We start from the raw sequence: 15,816 nt of genomic DNA on the forward strand, positions 1-15,816 counted from the left end.
ATTCAATAAAACAAAATAATTGTATGGCAACACCCTGGTGCCTCAGAAAGCAAGATCCAGTTGCATTCAACCAAATAAGGCTCTCCCTGTGTTACTAGCAACTTTCACAGGCCAAAACAAGGACCTTCTGACAGTGATTTTAGCATCACAGGGAACATGGTGACTAAACAACTGCATTCCACTTTCTCCACCAGAATGGCTCACAGCTTGTCAATGGGCAGCAGCAAAAGGGGCTGCATGGACAAAGGCCACAGAGCTTTTTCCCTTTCCAGAATGTGACAATAAATAAATACGAGTATAAATACCACACAGGGTTCCAGCTCCTTGAATAAACCTCTTCCTAGACTGTTCTCAGAGGCCTGCTTTTGAAGACGGCAAATTTAAAAAGACATTGAAATACCACAGGAATGCAATATTTGACTCAGAGCAACTTTTACTGAAGCCACGCTCTGCGTTGGTTGGCAATGGATGACTAAAAGTAGCGGTCATAAATGTGCAAGAGACACACATGTGAGAGTATAGATATGTAGGTATGTATGTGTGTATAAATAATACTGCTATTCTAACACATTTTCACCCTGGCATCACCAGGTTGTCCTGAGTGTCCAAGCCTTAGGAGAAGTGGTTGCAGAAGCTAAATGCAAACAAAAAAAAGCATAGGCACGTCCAATAACTGGACATTGCATGATACCCTTTCTGCCTTTGAGTCAACTGGAGAGCTTGTCACTACATGCTCTGCCTTCTCACCTGCCCAGGGGCTTCCTTCAAAACTAGCTTTGCTTTTAAGCACCACTGATGCTTGTAAGCTGGGTACCAGCCTCATAGCACCTGGGCAAGTGAGGGGAGCTGGGGAAAAGAGACTGCGATGCATGTAGAACTGAAAGAAGAGCCTCAGTCTCTTTTCAGTTTACATGCCAACTCCAACAACCAAGATACTTCCAACTCATGAGCACTGAAATGCAGCTGTGGTGGAAGGATTCACTCAGGCAAAGGGGTTGGAGAGGCTAAACTTTGAGACTAAAATTAATAGGTGAGGCTGTACACATATTTGGGTTGGGCTGGACTTTCTAAAGGCTGAAGTGAGGTATTTCACTTCTATTGACTTTTACTTGGAGGTGGGATCCTGGCTGCCACAGGTCCTTTAATGATCTCACTTTTTGTCTACTGAGCTGCAGAACAATGAAGATAGTGTCAGGGAGATAGTGTCACTGTGACAAATGCTACTGAAAATACTAACCACAAAAGTCAGTTAGAGCAAAAACCCCAAGACCAGTCTTTGCTGCTTCTTATGGAAGTGGAAAGGAGAAAAAGACCCTCAGAATGAAGAAAAGAGAGGGAGAAGAGATCATCAGCTCTCAACAACCTTACCAATGAGCAGCATCTTCTTCCTCCTCACAACCAGAAACGAGGCTTGAGCCCCAGTATCTCAGAGCAAGGATGAGGAGGAGACACACGCTATCTTCTGCTTCCTGTTTCATCAAAATCCCAGGCAAGACCAGGATCGGTGGTCCCAACCCACACATTACTTCAGCCTAAGCCTGATTTGGCACATACATAAAATGTATTATAGAACACAGAAGCATGGTTCCATGTGAGGAGTAAGGCATGCACTGAATTTGTGGGAAGAGGCATTACTGCCAAATCCTAAATTCAAAAAGAGACTCGAAGGACAAATGGTTTATTTTACAGTTGGAGAAACAACTGGGGAAACATAGGAAGCAGACCAACTCTCAGGATCCAAGTCCTTCTTCAAGGTATGAAGGGTAAGGTCATGCCCTGGCAAAGGAAGGTCTTAGGTACCTGCAAGAGTGTATCTCTTAGACCAAACAAATAAAAAAAATGGCACTTTAACAGTCCTAATCTCTGAATTTTAAATAGGTATTAATTAACTTGATCTCTGATTCCCTATTCAGAAACTCCTCCTCTGATGCCAATTCACAATTACAAGAAAGCTACCACTTTCAAAGGGATTGCATTCCCTTGTGGGCAGAAATCATGCTGAAAAAAACAATATCTCTTCACAGACAGCTGTGGCCAGCTGGGGCTATAAGTGATGTTCACAGAACCAGCTCACTGCTAACAGTCCATGGAGGGTTTTTTTTTTTTCCTAAACCTATAAGACCAATTTGACTGTTAATTGTAGTGTTAGGTTTTGTTCCCTAAATGCTTACAAACTCAGGGGCTTGTTGTGACTTCAACTTCCATTTCAAGGAAGCGTTTAAGCAGATACTTAACTTCAAGCATCAGACAGTCCCCCAGAAGACAACAATAACACTACATGGTTGTGCTTGCCCCAGGCTTGAGCTCTGATGGAGCAGAAGCCTGCTGTCTTCTCTCCCCAACTTCCTTATTCACCAGGCAATACAGATACGCACGGTTTGCACCCGTGTTGCAATAACTTGAGTCTCAGCTCAAAAAACAGCTGCCACTGGAAGTGTCTATGTGCTCACAAACATTCTTCTTCAACCTAACCTTAACTGCTTGCTTAAGTTTTCTGCTGAATCGAGGTCTGCTGTGCAATTTGTGCCCAGGGACAGCTGCCTAATTGTGGTACAACTTTACTTCTCTGCCTTGCAAATATAACACTCATCAGAGTGACTCTCACCAATTATCAGATCTACTTCTCTCAACCATCCACCTTATTTGTTGAAACAAGCAAAACCGAACACAACAACAAAGTCACTAGTGAGCTTTGTGAAAATAACAGTTCTTCTTCCTTTTCACAGCAAAATTCATCAGCCCTGGAACTCCTGCCCGTGAGTGGGGACAATGGACCCATTCAACACTGAACTACCTATAAAACACCTCAGTTGTTTGAGCCCCTTGCTGTGTTTATCGATATATAGAGATATCTACAATGCAAATGTTTACAGTAATTTTACATATCCTATATGAAATAAATATCACAAGTAAATTCTAATACTCAAAACTGAAGAGCATACAATGTTATGGACCAAGTTACATTTATAAATGCACAAGCATTAATACTATCTATTCAGTCTAATTTCTCAGTGTGCAAGCTTCAGCAATTGCTAGATACACTACACTTCAAGATTCATAATAAATGTTGGTCATGCCAAAATCTAAGGAGAAACAAAACCACAAAAATTCTCCACCATCCTTCTAAACGATACACAGTTACCATAATAATATAGTGGTTTCATGAAATTCATTAACACCGTCCAATATCAAATATCAAGTTTGGGACATCGGTCTCTATGTTCTATATGAACCCAAAATCAGAGCAGGAGCAACAGGTTTTTCAGCATTGCGTCCACACATTGCAAAAGCAGAGACAGCAAGAGCCTGTACCTGGACCAGAGCTGCGGTTACCCAGAATAAAGCGAGAACAGGGGCAGCTTAATGGGCGGAATGGAGGAGAGGGAGAAAAGAAGCACTGGACACAGCTCCAGTTACAGCTGTGGTTGCAGAATAGTTTGAAGAAATAGCCTAGACTCTGTAGCCTAGTCTTGCCAGCATGGTCCTCAGGATTGGTCCCTGCCACAAAAGCCAGCGATAGCATGTAGGAGTTCTGCGAGCAAGAACAGGTTACAGGTTGTGCCTGCACAGGACAGAAAATTTGTTGTGCCAATGGCACTTGGGGCCATTCGCTCTCTGTATCTTAATATAAGTATTTCTGACAACAATTTTTCGTGGAGGAAGTGGGTGATTCACAAGTACATCTCTTTTCAGGAAATAAATATCTCACACACTCAATACCCTGACTCAACTTCAGCTCACACTACGGAATAATAAAATCTACATCCTGCCCTGTCATTTTGCTTACACTTTAGATCATGCCACTTTTTTCATCTTGCAAAGAGGTTCGTGAAGAGGATCTTCCTAGCAACAGCTCCTTCTCATGGATCAGGCTATCTAGCAGGTCCTCCTGCCTGTAGTTGTGATAAACCTTCAGGAAAGCCAGAATGGTAATTCCCAGCCAAGTCAGCCAGGCAGCCCAGAGACCAAACTAGAGAAGAAAAGAAATTACAAAGAAGTCAGCACTGTGTTGTAAAAACAAAGCCAACTGTCCAAGTGAGTATTCAAATCCCAGCTTGACCAAAACCCCCAGAGTCATGGCAAATTACACCCAATGAGGTCCTGGCCCCACTGCTCCTCAACTCCGTCAAGTTATTCTTCTTTATGTACTAGAAAAACTGAAGCAAAAATATACTAAGTACAATAGTGATAAAAAAAAAAATCTGTATAATCCAGATGCATCCATTGAACCCCCCACATCTGACATTCTGGCTGGCCAAAAATTCTTAGGATTATTTCACTTGTGTTACTTTAGAACTGCAATATGTTCTAAGACATTTTCCCAAACTTTCTTCCCAAGTCTTTTGGGCCTCCCACTACCCCTGAAGAAGTATACATCTTTAGGTATTTCTATTCAAAATATTTTTGAGGAAATGTTCCAAAATAAACTGTTACACTTTGAGGTAACTGGCTGACATTAGGATGAACTTGGACAGAAAGAGAAACTCACTTCAATCCACCCAGGTTCCTAGTAGCTCATTTATACCTGGCAGGAGGTACTTGGGCTTAAAGCCTCAGATCTGCAATAGGTTCCATGACTAACATGTCAGTCTCTCTTGTTTAACTTCATAGAAATAATTACATTTTCATTGGTACAGGTACATGAATGGTGGCTTTCCTGCCTCAGAGGAGGCTCATTTGTAGTAAGACTTTATGGCAGAAATTCCAGTTTAATTCTATGATGCCTTTAGCAAAGAAACATTAATTTAATCCCTGTATTTCAGTTTTGACATACCGCATTTTTAATTAGAAAAATACAGCAATTTAAACACTTCCAGACAGTAATACAGCTGCTTACTCTAATAACCAATTTAGATAAGCAAGGGCCAGCATTTTTTTAAAGGGAGTTTATCTTCCTGTATATCTTCTGTACCTGGAAATTCTGTTTAGTATTTCTGCGCATACTACAATTACCTCAGTTCACCAGTAAAGAATATTTTTGCATTATTCTACAAACCCTTGAAATAAGAGAGATTAATTTGGCTTTATATGACCATATCTGAAGAATTGGAAGCTTTGCGTTCATTTCTTAAACGCCACTCCATTAATGAAATATTATAGCAAAGACACTCAGATATCTGCTACTGCTGTGGTCCTCTCAGTATATTTGATATGAAAGAATCTACATGGAATTAGCCAAATTCAGTGAAGCTCCCAAAGCTATTCTGATGTATTGGAAGCATTTGAATGGAAGAAAGCTGAGAGAGACTGTGTGTGTGTGTCTTTCTGTGTGTTTGTATACGCACATACGCATGTGCTAAATATCCAAAGCTGTTATTAAGCTGCATGATCTTCCCTTACAGATTTTATATGAAGCCCATATTTGTAATTCTGATATTGTCGTCAATCTTGCTATATCCATTCAGGCCATTGCTTCTCAGTACAGTCTACTGTAGGAAATCATTGCACTCACAAGGAAATGTTTGCTTTAGCTGTTAAGTCATCTGTCCTTGAGTTTTTTGTGCTACTCTTTCAAATAAATTTATTTGCCTTCCATAGATAGAGCCACTCTCATGCCTTCATCCAACTCTGTTGACCACACCCTGGATATCAGAAAACAATGCTGCAGGACTTTGTTCCATGTTTGGCACTTTCTTCAAACAGTCATAATCAGGATTCACTTTGACACCACTCGGCTCAGCTTTTGAAGCCAGACTGTTTTACTGGAGATGTTTTGCTCCCAGGATCCTTGTGCTTAGCTGTTTGCAGAGCTTGAAGGCTGCACCTTGCAGGTTAGCTCTACCCAGGAACATCTGGAGGGATGTGGATCAGTGTGGGGAGCTGCATGCAACAGCTTGGACTGGTCCTTCTACACTGTGATACGTTAACTCTCCTCCAACTGAAGTGCTATGTGCATGGACCTGGACTTTTTAGGCATGGCTCCCTGGTAGAGAAATACATTCTCTTGCATATATGTTACAAATTGCCCGTAATAAGGTGGACACAGACATTTAGTTCCCATGAACCCAAAGCTATAGACTGGTAACTGGTTTACTTCTGCTACCCTCCCAATAGCTGGCAGATTAGGAGCCAATGGTAAAAGCCACTGCAAAATGCAGCCTGGCCTTGGGCTAGTGTCATATGAAGGGGTCACTTTATGGCATATTTCTGTCCTACATGCAGATATATCCGAGCTCAGTGTTTAGGTGTCAGTGTTGGCAATGGAGACACAAAACTAGTTTGTGTCCAAGAGACACGGTTACCTTCAAGGACGGCCACTGGCAAACAAAAGCCTCTTCCCGTGTGGGACAGCATCAGAAGCATGTGTATGGGTACATCCTTGCATGGATGGGGGGCCATCCTCCTTGAAGAACGAGTAGTATGTGCCCACATGCACAAGTGCTCAAGTTCCAGTGTTCACAGACTTTGGTTGTTGACTTAGAACTAGCATATTATATACAAAGTTCTGACAGCCTCAGAGGTCTAATTCTCAAAGATTCATCAGAAAACAGCTCTATCTAAATAACAGTAACCTCTGATAATTTTCAGTGGTCTGATATTTGCATGGATTCAGGTAATCTCAGTCAAAGCTAATAGCCCCATGATCTGATGCAAGTAAGACATTATTCCCAACAGCAGTGAAGAGCTCCAGGACACCAGAATGTTGCAACATTTACAGAGCACATCCTTTGGAAAAACAATAAATTTTCCATCATGAGTAACAACATCAGTAGCAAAGTCAGGTTTTGACGTGTTCACATTCAAAACTATGTTTTGAATCTAAAATGCAAATGTGCACATTACTATCATCCTGATTCAGCGCTTGCTGAAGTCAGTGGAAACATTCCCATCGATTTTAGAGGAATGGTAGTTCAGCTCCAGCAATCCCAGATCAGTGCACAAATGATAAAAGAACTGGAATAGAATCATGACCTGGTCTGACCTACCTGTGCAATAGCAAACTGGTCATAGAAAGCAGAGTTTTCTAAGTTCAGTTCAAGATCTATATCCTGTAATTCTTCACAGCTATCCAAAGGAGGCATTTGGAGGGGAGAAAAGAAAATTATTTCAGAAATTCTGAACCGGCAAATTAAACATAAAATGAAACAGCATCTTACATATGTTTCAAAGAGTCATAACAGCAAGTTCTATCAAAAGATACTTAAGTTATTGAAGTAACCAGGTTGCTTATTAATCTTCTCTAAAACTAAATTAAAAGCGGCATGTAATTACTGTCTTTAAAAAACTGTATAATTATGTAAGTGATAACACTAGTCTTCTGTAAGTGAAAGTGTAATAATTATTATGAAAACAATATACTTAAAACCCTCTTCTCCCGCTACCCCCAAGCCTCCCACATACACCTATCTGACATCACCCCAGCTTGCTGCCCTGAGTGAAAAAAAATGTATGAACCTCTGTTACCTTTTGACTTCATCAGGAAAAGCCTCAGAAGAAGGGATTGTATGGGTGTTTTTGTTTCGGATGCTCCAGCAAGGAGACGATACTCTGATGGTAAGATAGAGGCTGCCTACAGTTTTTACAAATAACTTCGACTTTTACTGGTGTGAAAAAAATCCCAGCATTTTGAGGTTGTTATTTCTATCTCTTGGTTGATTTCTGCAGCCTCTTCTCTCTCCTTTTCAGTGCTGTCGGTCATCTTGGGTTCTTATCCGAATATTCGATTAGGCATTTTTTGTAATAGTATTTTTAACCGAATATTCGAATAATTCGATTAATCGTTGCAGCCCTAAACAGAACATTTACTATGGCATTTTACAACATATGACAATGTGCAACAGAAATGTATGCTTTAAGTAGTACATTTATTCAATATCATATGACATAAAATGTCAACTTTTTCTCTCTCTTCATTTTTATTAGTTTGGTAGGAAAAATCCACCTAAACTTATCCTGTTTCTCCTAAGGGGCATAAGCATCATGGGATACAGCAGTCCATTTTAAGAAGTTGTACATTCTGTGCACTGTAAGAAAATATCAACCATCTGCACTTTCCACTTACAAAATACCTTCCATTCTTCAGCTCCAGGTCATCCACAGCACCATTATGAGGGCAGCACCTTTATACCAGTTTTTGGATGGTGGGTTGATGACAGAGCCAGGACAGCAAGCCAGGATCCCTGAGTCCCAGTCCCCTGCCCTGGTCACAAGACTGCACTCCCCCATTCTGACAGCATTTCCAAATCTAGCTCCTCTTTTGCTTATGATCGTGACTCTAAAAGAGACCGTGAAATGCTGTGGAAACTGTACTTTTTTTTTTGTGGGGAACTAAATGCACAAAAAGTTTGATTTGTTGCTTTTATTGCAGATTAAAAAAATCTGGATTTCCATATAACAAATGCCTTCTTCCCATTGCTCACCTTGCATGTAACAACTACAGTTTGTAACACCGCTGTTCATGTGTGCATACATGAGAAATATAAAAAAAAAAAAAAAAAGGAAGAAAGTATTCTTCAATACTAACCTATTTGGCATGCTTCCTTTTTCAGTAATTGCATCACACCACATGTTAAATCCTACACTCACTATAGTGCTAGCAATAAATGTGATAAACACCACAAAGGCGCTGATCAGCAGATTCAGGAAGGCATAAAAGAAAGAGCTGCAATAAAAGGAAGAAAAATGTAACTCATAAACAGCTGAAACACAACATCAGCAGTCTCTCTAAGCAGCATACACTGGGCACAAAGATATCACTTTCCATTTGAAACACATCTGCTTTAATTAAGAACACCTAATACATTGAAAAACTATGGATTATGTTTTTGAGTCACATTATCTTCATTTGTAGAGTGCCTTTGATTTTGATTTTTTTTTTCCCCATAAGAGGATGGGTCTTAAATCATAAATACCAAGTGGCGATTGTTCATATACAGCATGGCTTTCATTAGCTGTAATGATGAAAATTACCATTGTTAAAATAAATGTCATTAGCTCAAATTATGTAGTAACTGGAGCTAAAATTATTTCATGACTAAAGTGATAATTGGGACAAAAATTGCCTAGGAGAGGGAAACTAAAAATAAAACAACACAGTACTGATAGCTATAATCATTTTAAGCAATATAACACAAGGTACTGCCATCATAGGACACGAATTTCAGTTTTATGAGCAATTTGCAGAGCAGACCAGCTTCTCCTGAGTCTTCTCTGGATTTCTTGTGATTATGTTATTTCTGCCAGTTGAATGTCATTTACCCCAGCTCCATTAAGTCTGCGCAACCAGAGCCAGCCCTAGACACCTGCTATGTTTGGAATGGTATGGGGTGGGATACTTATAGTGGTCCCATAAGGCCAAGGAATTGTACACTCATTTTACAAGCTTGTGGCTTAACTTCCCCCCTTAATTCTAGCTAGTAAACATTTTTTAATCTTTGTCTCGTTCGTCTGACCAAGCCCTTCTCTGTTTGCAATGGCTGTTGGTGGCACTTGGAAAGACTTACTATCTAAAACCTCTATCTCTGCTCTAGTTTGAAGAAACATTGTCAACCCCAGGAGGCAGATCATCTAACTCAGGTTAGATGACAAGGATGAATATGATGAATTTCCCATCAGTACAACTCTCATTATGCCCATGATGGAAGGAGTTTACTCACCTCAAAGAACAAAAAAACAGTACTTTGTTTTCACTAGTGGCTTATTAAATGAAAAGCTGAGAGACTTTTTGAATCAGTGTTTGAATCCTGGGAAGGTTCTGTGCTGGTCAGTCCTAATTTGTTCAGATTAAGCATGAAGACACATATGTAACCTCAGAAGGACTTATTTAAAATGAGATGAGGAAACAATTGCCAATGGGGCTAGAATGTTTGTTCCTCGGTTGATGTAGCTTTAGAGAGGTTATCTAGGTTATCTCCAAAGTGACAGTCATCCCATCGCAACACTGGCAGAAGAGTGAAATAAACCACCTTCCGAAAGTGTCCTTACTGTAGTAGGAGCTGAATGCTAGGACACCTGACTTCTACATGATCATTGAGATGAATCCTACTCTTGTCCTTTCGTTTCACTGGACTTGGCAGACCAGATCAGCTCCTCTCTGCTGAGTGCTGGGTCACCCATATAGCAGAGGGAGCCAGTATGAACACACTGTGGCTTTGCATGGCCACTGGCCCTGCCCCGATTTCACACACCTTGTCTGGATTTCATCCCAGGTGTCACTAAAGCCATATCTACTCTGTGCACTTCAGCGTGGTATGCTGGCCTCAGAGGCAGAAAAGACTTGAGCTGTCCACTGAATAAAAACAGAGCTGACACTAGAATTAGTTAACAGCTCTAGAAAAGGAACAGTTTGCAGGAGTATTCAGTGGGTCATTGCCAGCCCAGGACCTTGAATCCTCCTCTCTCTGCTTCCTACCCTGCAACACAATTGGAGCCAACATCCAGAAATGGACCTTGTTCCAGCAAGGCAGGGCTCAGCATTGCACTTGATTTGCACCAAGCAGTCAGTAACCATCACTGTGTACTGATGGTTCCTCAGGCCAGAGCATCCTGCTAGAGAACTGTGCTGATCTGGCTCTCTACCTCACCTATTTTTCTCCTTAGGCTACACATTCCAGATAGAGTGAATGCCCTGTAACTGTAAATGCTTACACTTGGAAGTAATTGTGCAACCCTAGCAGTGAAGTATCTGAGTTGTATCTCAACCTTTCAGCTGAGTTGACTAGTCCCAGGTCCAGAGTGTGGCTGGCAGTCAGGACTTGCTTTCCTACTCCTGCGGTAACTCAAGCTCAGTCTGTTCCTGAGGCAAGGGGTGCTGAGACCCTGCTGAGGAGGACTTTTAGCAGTCCTAATTATCTGACAGCAATCATTCAAAGCCATTGCACATGAAGACTGGCCATCTTCCTAGGATGCACAGGCTGCTAATCCTGACTCCCTCAGGTCAACTTATTCTAGAGCTGGCCCAGCAGCAATGATCCTGCTCAAAAGGATCAGCAGTGATGTCGTTTGGTTCTTCCTCAATGATCTCTAACCAGAAATTGCAACTATCCTTTATGGTGAGGAGCTCACATTCATCTCTCCATTCAAACAGGCCTGTGTTCGCGCCTTTTCGAAGCATTAACAAATTGCTGTCTAAAATCAGAACAGGATGTGTCCTGACTGCTTTTCAGATAGACAGTGGCAGATCTGGCACAGGACAGACCTTCCCTCTTATTATGAAAATGCTGGTTTCAAGCATCTTCACTCTTATCCTGTTCGAACCCTCTGTGATTCTCAATGGCTACTCCATCACACCAGTTTGCTCCATCTTTGCTTCCCATCACCCCGCAGCCTTGTGCCTCCTTTCTTGCCTGGAACAATTGTGATCAACAATTGTGATCAACTGCTAACATTCAGCCCAAAGGAGCCTAAAAGAAACTTCTAAAGGGACAATTTTCAGGGGCCTGCCCAACAGTTTTGAACTAAAGAGCCGCATTTGGGAACAGGCCAAATATCTGATCCAAATTTTACTATTGCAAGGTTTTTGCTGATGTTTTCTTCCAAAAGTTACCTAGATCTGAACTTCAAAACTGACAAAAAGCATCTGGATTCAACTAACCCTCTATAGGTATCTGATCATCCAAGGAAGATGAATTCAAATGTATTAAGAAGTCCATGACTATACTTAAATATTGTAAGGTACATTTTAATATGGAAATAAGTTTCTGGTCTATACTTACTATAGCATGCTGCAGTATTAGGCAGCCTGAGAGTGCTTGAAAGGTGTTAAAAAGGCAACACTGCTAACTGGTCCCCAATATTACCAACATCAGTCTGTCTAAAAGCCCAGATGGACATAGCAGGCACTGACCCAAGAAACCTCCAGTCCAAATAGACCTGGACACCAGTGATTTATCCTTGGCATGGTCCCTAAACCATGAGAAAATGGCTTTCCTAGTCTAGACAGCCACCAGTGTGTGTTCCTGCATTCCCACCTCTGCGCAGATGGATGCTTGGAGGACCCTGGTCCCGTAGTACCCACAGGCTGGGTTACCTGCGCCAGGTGCTCTAACCAGGGTGGCAGAACAAGACCCAAGAGAGACAAGCACAAAGCACAGTTCTCCAGAGTTGCTGCCTGGACCACCAAGCCTCTCATTATACCTGCTGCGGTCTGATGGCCCTTGGTTTGTCAGTAACCAGCTGCCAGTGCAGCCCTGCGGCTGCTGCAGGGAGCACTCAGCATTGCTCTCATGTCGTAACCAAGCAATAGTTGTTCTCTGCCATAGTTGCCATGTCCACCACAAAAGCAGGATAAAAATAGAGGGGGACCACCAACTGCTCCCTTCTGCACCTGCCAGGCACAAACACGTTGTTTCAAGATTTTTCATGCACCTGGTGTACATATGGGGAAGGCCTGCCTTTGCAGGGACATGTAGTGGAACGATGGTCAGGAGGCACCTGTAAGCCCCATCCTCCAGCATTGCCCCACAGCTCCCAGCACCCTCCATGCCCACCACACCTGAGCTGGCCAGATGCTGCTCCCAGAGAGGCAAAGGGCAGCAGGCACATAGCAGTGCATCTGGCCCCCCACCTCAAACCCTGCAGGGGGGTATGCACTGGGGAGGGCCCTGGACACAGGTGTACATGTTGTGTGTGCATACAGACACAGGCAATACACATCCTCACCCCACACCCCTCTAGGGAGCAGGATGGTCTGGATTGTGCAAAGCCCAGGCTGCTCCCACTTGCCCCAGACTGCAGGAGGGGTGGGCACCCCCTGACTTCCCCGGGGGGGTACTTACTCCTCGTGCCCTTTGCAGAGGAAGAAGAGGGTCCTCCAGGCCTGCACTGTGGCCAGCAGCAGAGAGAGGAGCCCGGTGAAGATGCTGAAGCGGCAGGCGGCCTCGGGCCCCCACTCCTGCACGGTGAAGCGCTGCCTCTCCACCGTCAGGTTGGCGTTGAGCCACATGCCCTCAGTGAAGAGCAGGCACCGGCCGTGGAAGTCGTTGCCATTCTCAGAGAGAGGTACCACCACGATGAAGCTGAAGAGGAAGGCCAGGAAGTAGCAGATGCACTGAGCGAAGAGGAAATTGCTGAGCGCCATGTCCGCGGCTCTGCGCAGGCAGAGGGAGGGATGGAGGGAGGGATGGAGAAGGGAGGGATGCGGGAGGGAGGGATGCAGGGCGGGAGGAGGGGGAGGATGGGGGGATGAAGGGAGGAAGCCTGCAGCAGCAGGGGGTGGGGAGGGAGGATGCGCAGTGCAATGCAGTGCAATGCAATGCAATGCCTCCTCCGGGTACCGCTGCTGCCTCTCCCGCGGCCGGACCTGCCCCACTGATGGCTTCAGGGCTTGCGGGGAAGGAGGCGGGGGGAATGGAGAGAAAGAGCTGTCGCAAGGGATCCTTCTTCTTCGGGGAAAACTCGCCACTGATGCACCCTGATGCCCAAGGGGTTAAATCAATCTTTGCCTGCCCAGCAGAGCTGGGTACCACCGGCTCTCAGGCGGGTAACCCCCCTAATGACCTAGGTCACTGATGTCATCCATGTTCGTGGTTGTGACATGCCCCCCCTCCACCACAAAAAAAACCACCCAGTCTCATCCTGGCCGCTGGATTTCACCAAGTTTTGGTCCTAGTTTCTAAAATTCTGGCCACCAACCTTAGATGGTGGCAATAAGGGGACATGGTACAAAGCCACTCCAGGATGTGCAGACTGAGTGATTTTGTTCCTAGCCCAGCTGGTCATCCCCCACAGGATGCTGCAAGTAGTATCAAGGGCTCACCAGATGTGGAGTAGGATTTTTTGAGCCTTGGTGTCAGCTGCCCAGTCCTTGGCTGGCAGATGGAGTAGTGAAAGAAAACAGCCCTGACCTCAATCTGGACATTGACCCAAGAACAGACCAGCCCTAGCTCTGGGTATGGCAATGGCACATGAATCACAGGGACAGTCACAACTCAGTTCCCAGAGGTGGGCATCCACCCTGCTCTGCACTGCCAAGGACCAGTCCTCTGCCCTTCACCACTCCTGGAAAAACATCACAGCATGGTCTCAGCTGTGGGGCCCAAAATTGCATAGCCAGGATGCAAGAAAGCAAAAGACACCACAGAGAGTGACTTGTGCTCAGTTGCCCCTCTGGCACAAAAATACAAATTAAACTGACCCCAGATTAGAGTTTCCCCTCAATCCCAATTTCATTTTTCCATGTAAACATGAATCTTCTTTCCAGCACAAGACACCGCAATTCATCTCCAGTTCCAGGTAATTTCCTAATCCAATTACCTGGTTTCCCAGTCTGAGACAAATTGTGTGTCTCAGATCACTTCTTAATCCTGGGGTGGTTTCCGCTCATTTTAAGTATTGTGCCACTTCCCAGGTAGTGTTTAGAGGAGCAATTGGTGGACTTGGACCCCAAATATACTGCACATGGGATTTCAGGTTTGTGTTTCCATTAAGCAGCAAAACAACTATTTTTCTATGCTGTTGAGAGGTTACAGATACAGTCCTGAGGTAGGTGCTGAGGGGGTTTCTCAGAGAAGACATTAATTCAGCTTCACTGTAAATCATTTCCAATGCATATTATCTTAAAATCCTTCTCTACCCATACAGGGAAAATATATTTTTGTGCAGATCCTGCTTCTTGAATAAAAACTTTTTGTCAGTGTATATGAAATACGTCAAGCCATTTTTCTGATCCTCACCCAACTCTGATCATCAAAAATTGCATTTCAGTTTTGCAAGATGAATTATAGAGCACTGACCTGACCTTGTGGGGACAGACCTGCACTCCTAACAAAAAAGATCTCACTGGTATTTCAGTCTGGTAGGAGGGAGGGAAGTTTATTGCTCTTAACCTTGCTTCCAAGAAATGTTGTGTTCCCAAAGGATTTTATCCTTTATCTGGAAGGAAACAAGACCTGGACTGAGCTGGAAAACTCTTTTCTTTGAAACCAGACACATCAGATTTGCCAGATAATATTTTCTGAAGTTAACTTGGGAGGTCAACATCAACATTAAAGCTCAGTTATTGCTTACACTAGAGCCCTCAGAAGGGCCAGCAGATACCAAGGGCGCTTTGCCTAGGGCAAGCCCAATGCTCAGATCTTACCACCAGCAACCACAGGGCTCTGTTGCAGGAGGGTTATTGCAGAGGTGAAATGTGAGGGTCACATGTAGAGCATGTAAAATTGTCTTTGCTGATGTGCTCAAGTGAGCATTTATCAGAGAGTTTCAGAAAACACAGTTAGGCATTTGCAAATGTTAAGAGACATGTAGAACACAGCTGCGCTCAGGAGGCTGAAAGATACTGAAGAGCAGTATTTAGTCTGATGGGGCGACCCCACACTGGAGTGAGCAAAGTGGTAGAAATCAAACCTGTCAGCTGTCACTCGTTTGGCAACTGTCTGGATTTCTCATACTCTTCTCTCATGTAAATCCTGAAAAAAAAAATCACACTAGGCAGGAAATTGGTGTCTGACATATACAGCTGTTTTAGTGGAGTAAATTTGATAGTGTTTTACAAAGAAGACTTAAACAGGCTTAGTTTCCTTTAAATGGTGCAACTGGGGGAGAAAGGTACAAGGCAAGGTGAATGATTGTTCACTCTCATATCACAAGGAATAGAGGACGTCAAATATACAAGTCAGGCAGAAATTTTAAAACAGACACAGCACACAATTAATCTGTGTCACTCATCACAGGAAACTGCAGAGGCCAAAAATATATACCGGTTCAAAAAAAGTTTAGAGGAACTAATGGGAAAAAAGACTATCCAGGGATGCTAAACAGAGAGCTGGGTAAGTAACCTTCAGCTCAGGAATTCCCTGAACAACAGGTTACTGGGTAGAGACACAAAATGATCACTTTGCATTTGTCAGAATCCTCCATTCTTCCCTAAACCAGGCA

At 43.4% G+C, this 15,816-nt stretch overlaps 1 protein-coding gene across 1 annotated transcript; it reads right to left on the bottom strand.

The window, feature by feature from the left end:
- Positions 1 to 1,662: 1,662 nt before the first annotated feature.
- TMEM179 (transmembrane protein 179) lies at positions 1,663 to 13,074 on the bottom strand. Its single transcript, XM_065840124.2, has 4 exons — positions 12,717 to 13,074; positions 8,465 to 8,602; positions 6,927 to 7,005; positions 1,663 to 3,970 (listed from the first exon to the last, which is right to left on the bottom strand). Exons 1-4 carry the CDS (start codon positions 13,016 to 13,018, stop codon positions 3,791 to 3,793), a joined length of 699 nt encoding a protein of 232 aa, XP_065696196.1. The 5' UTR covers positions 13,019 to 13,074; the 3' UTR covers positions 1,663 to 3,790.
- Positions 13,075 to 15,816: the final 2,742 nt, after the last annotated feature.

This window comes from Patagioenas fasciata, chromosome 5 (genome assembly GCF_037038585.1).
Source record: "Patagioenas fasciata isolate bPatFas1 chromosome 5, bPatFas1.hap1, whole genome shotgun sequence".
NCBI classification, from domain to species: domain Eukaryota; kingdom Metazoa; phylum Chordata; class Aves; order Columbiformes; family Columbidae; genus Patagioenas; species Patagioenas fasciata.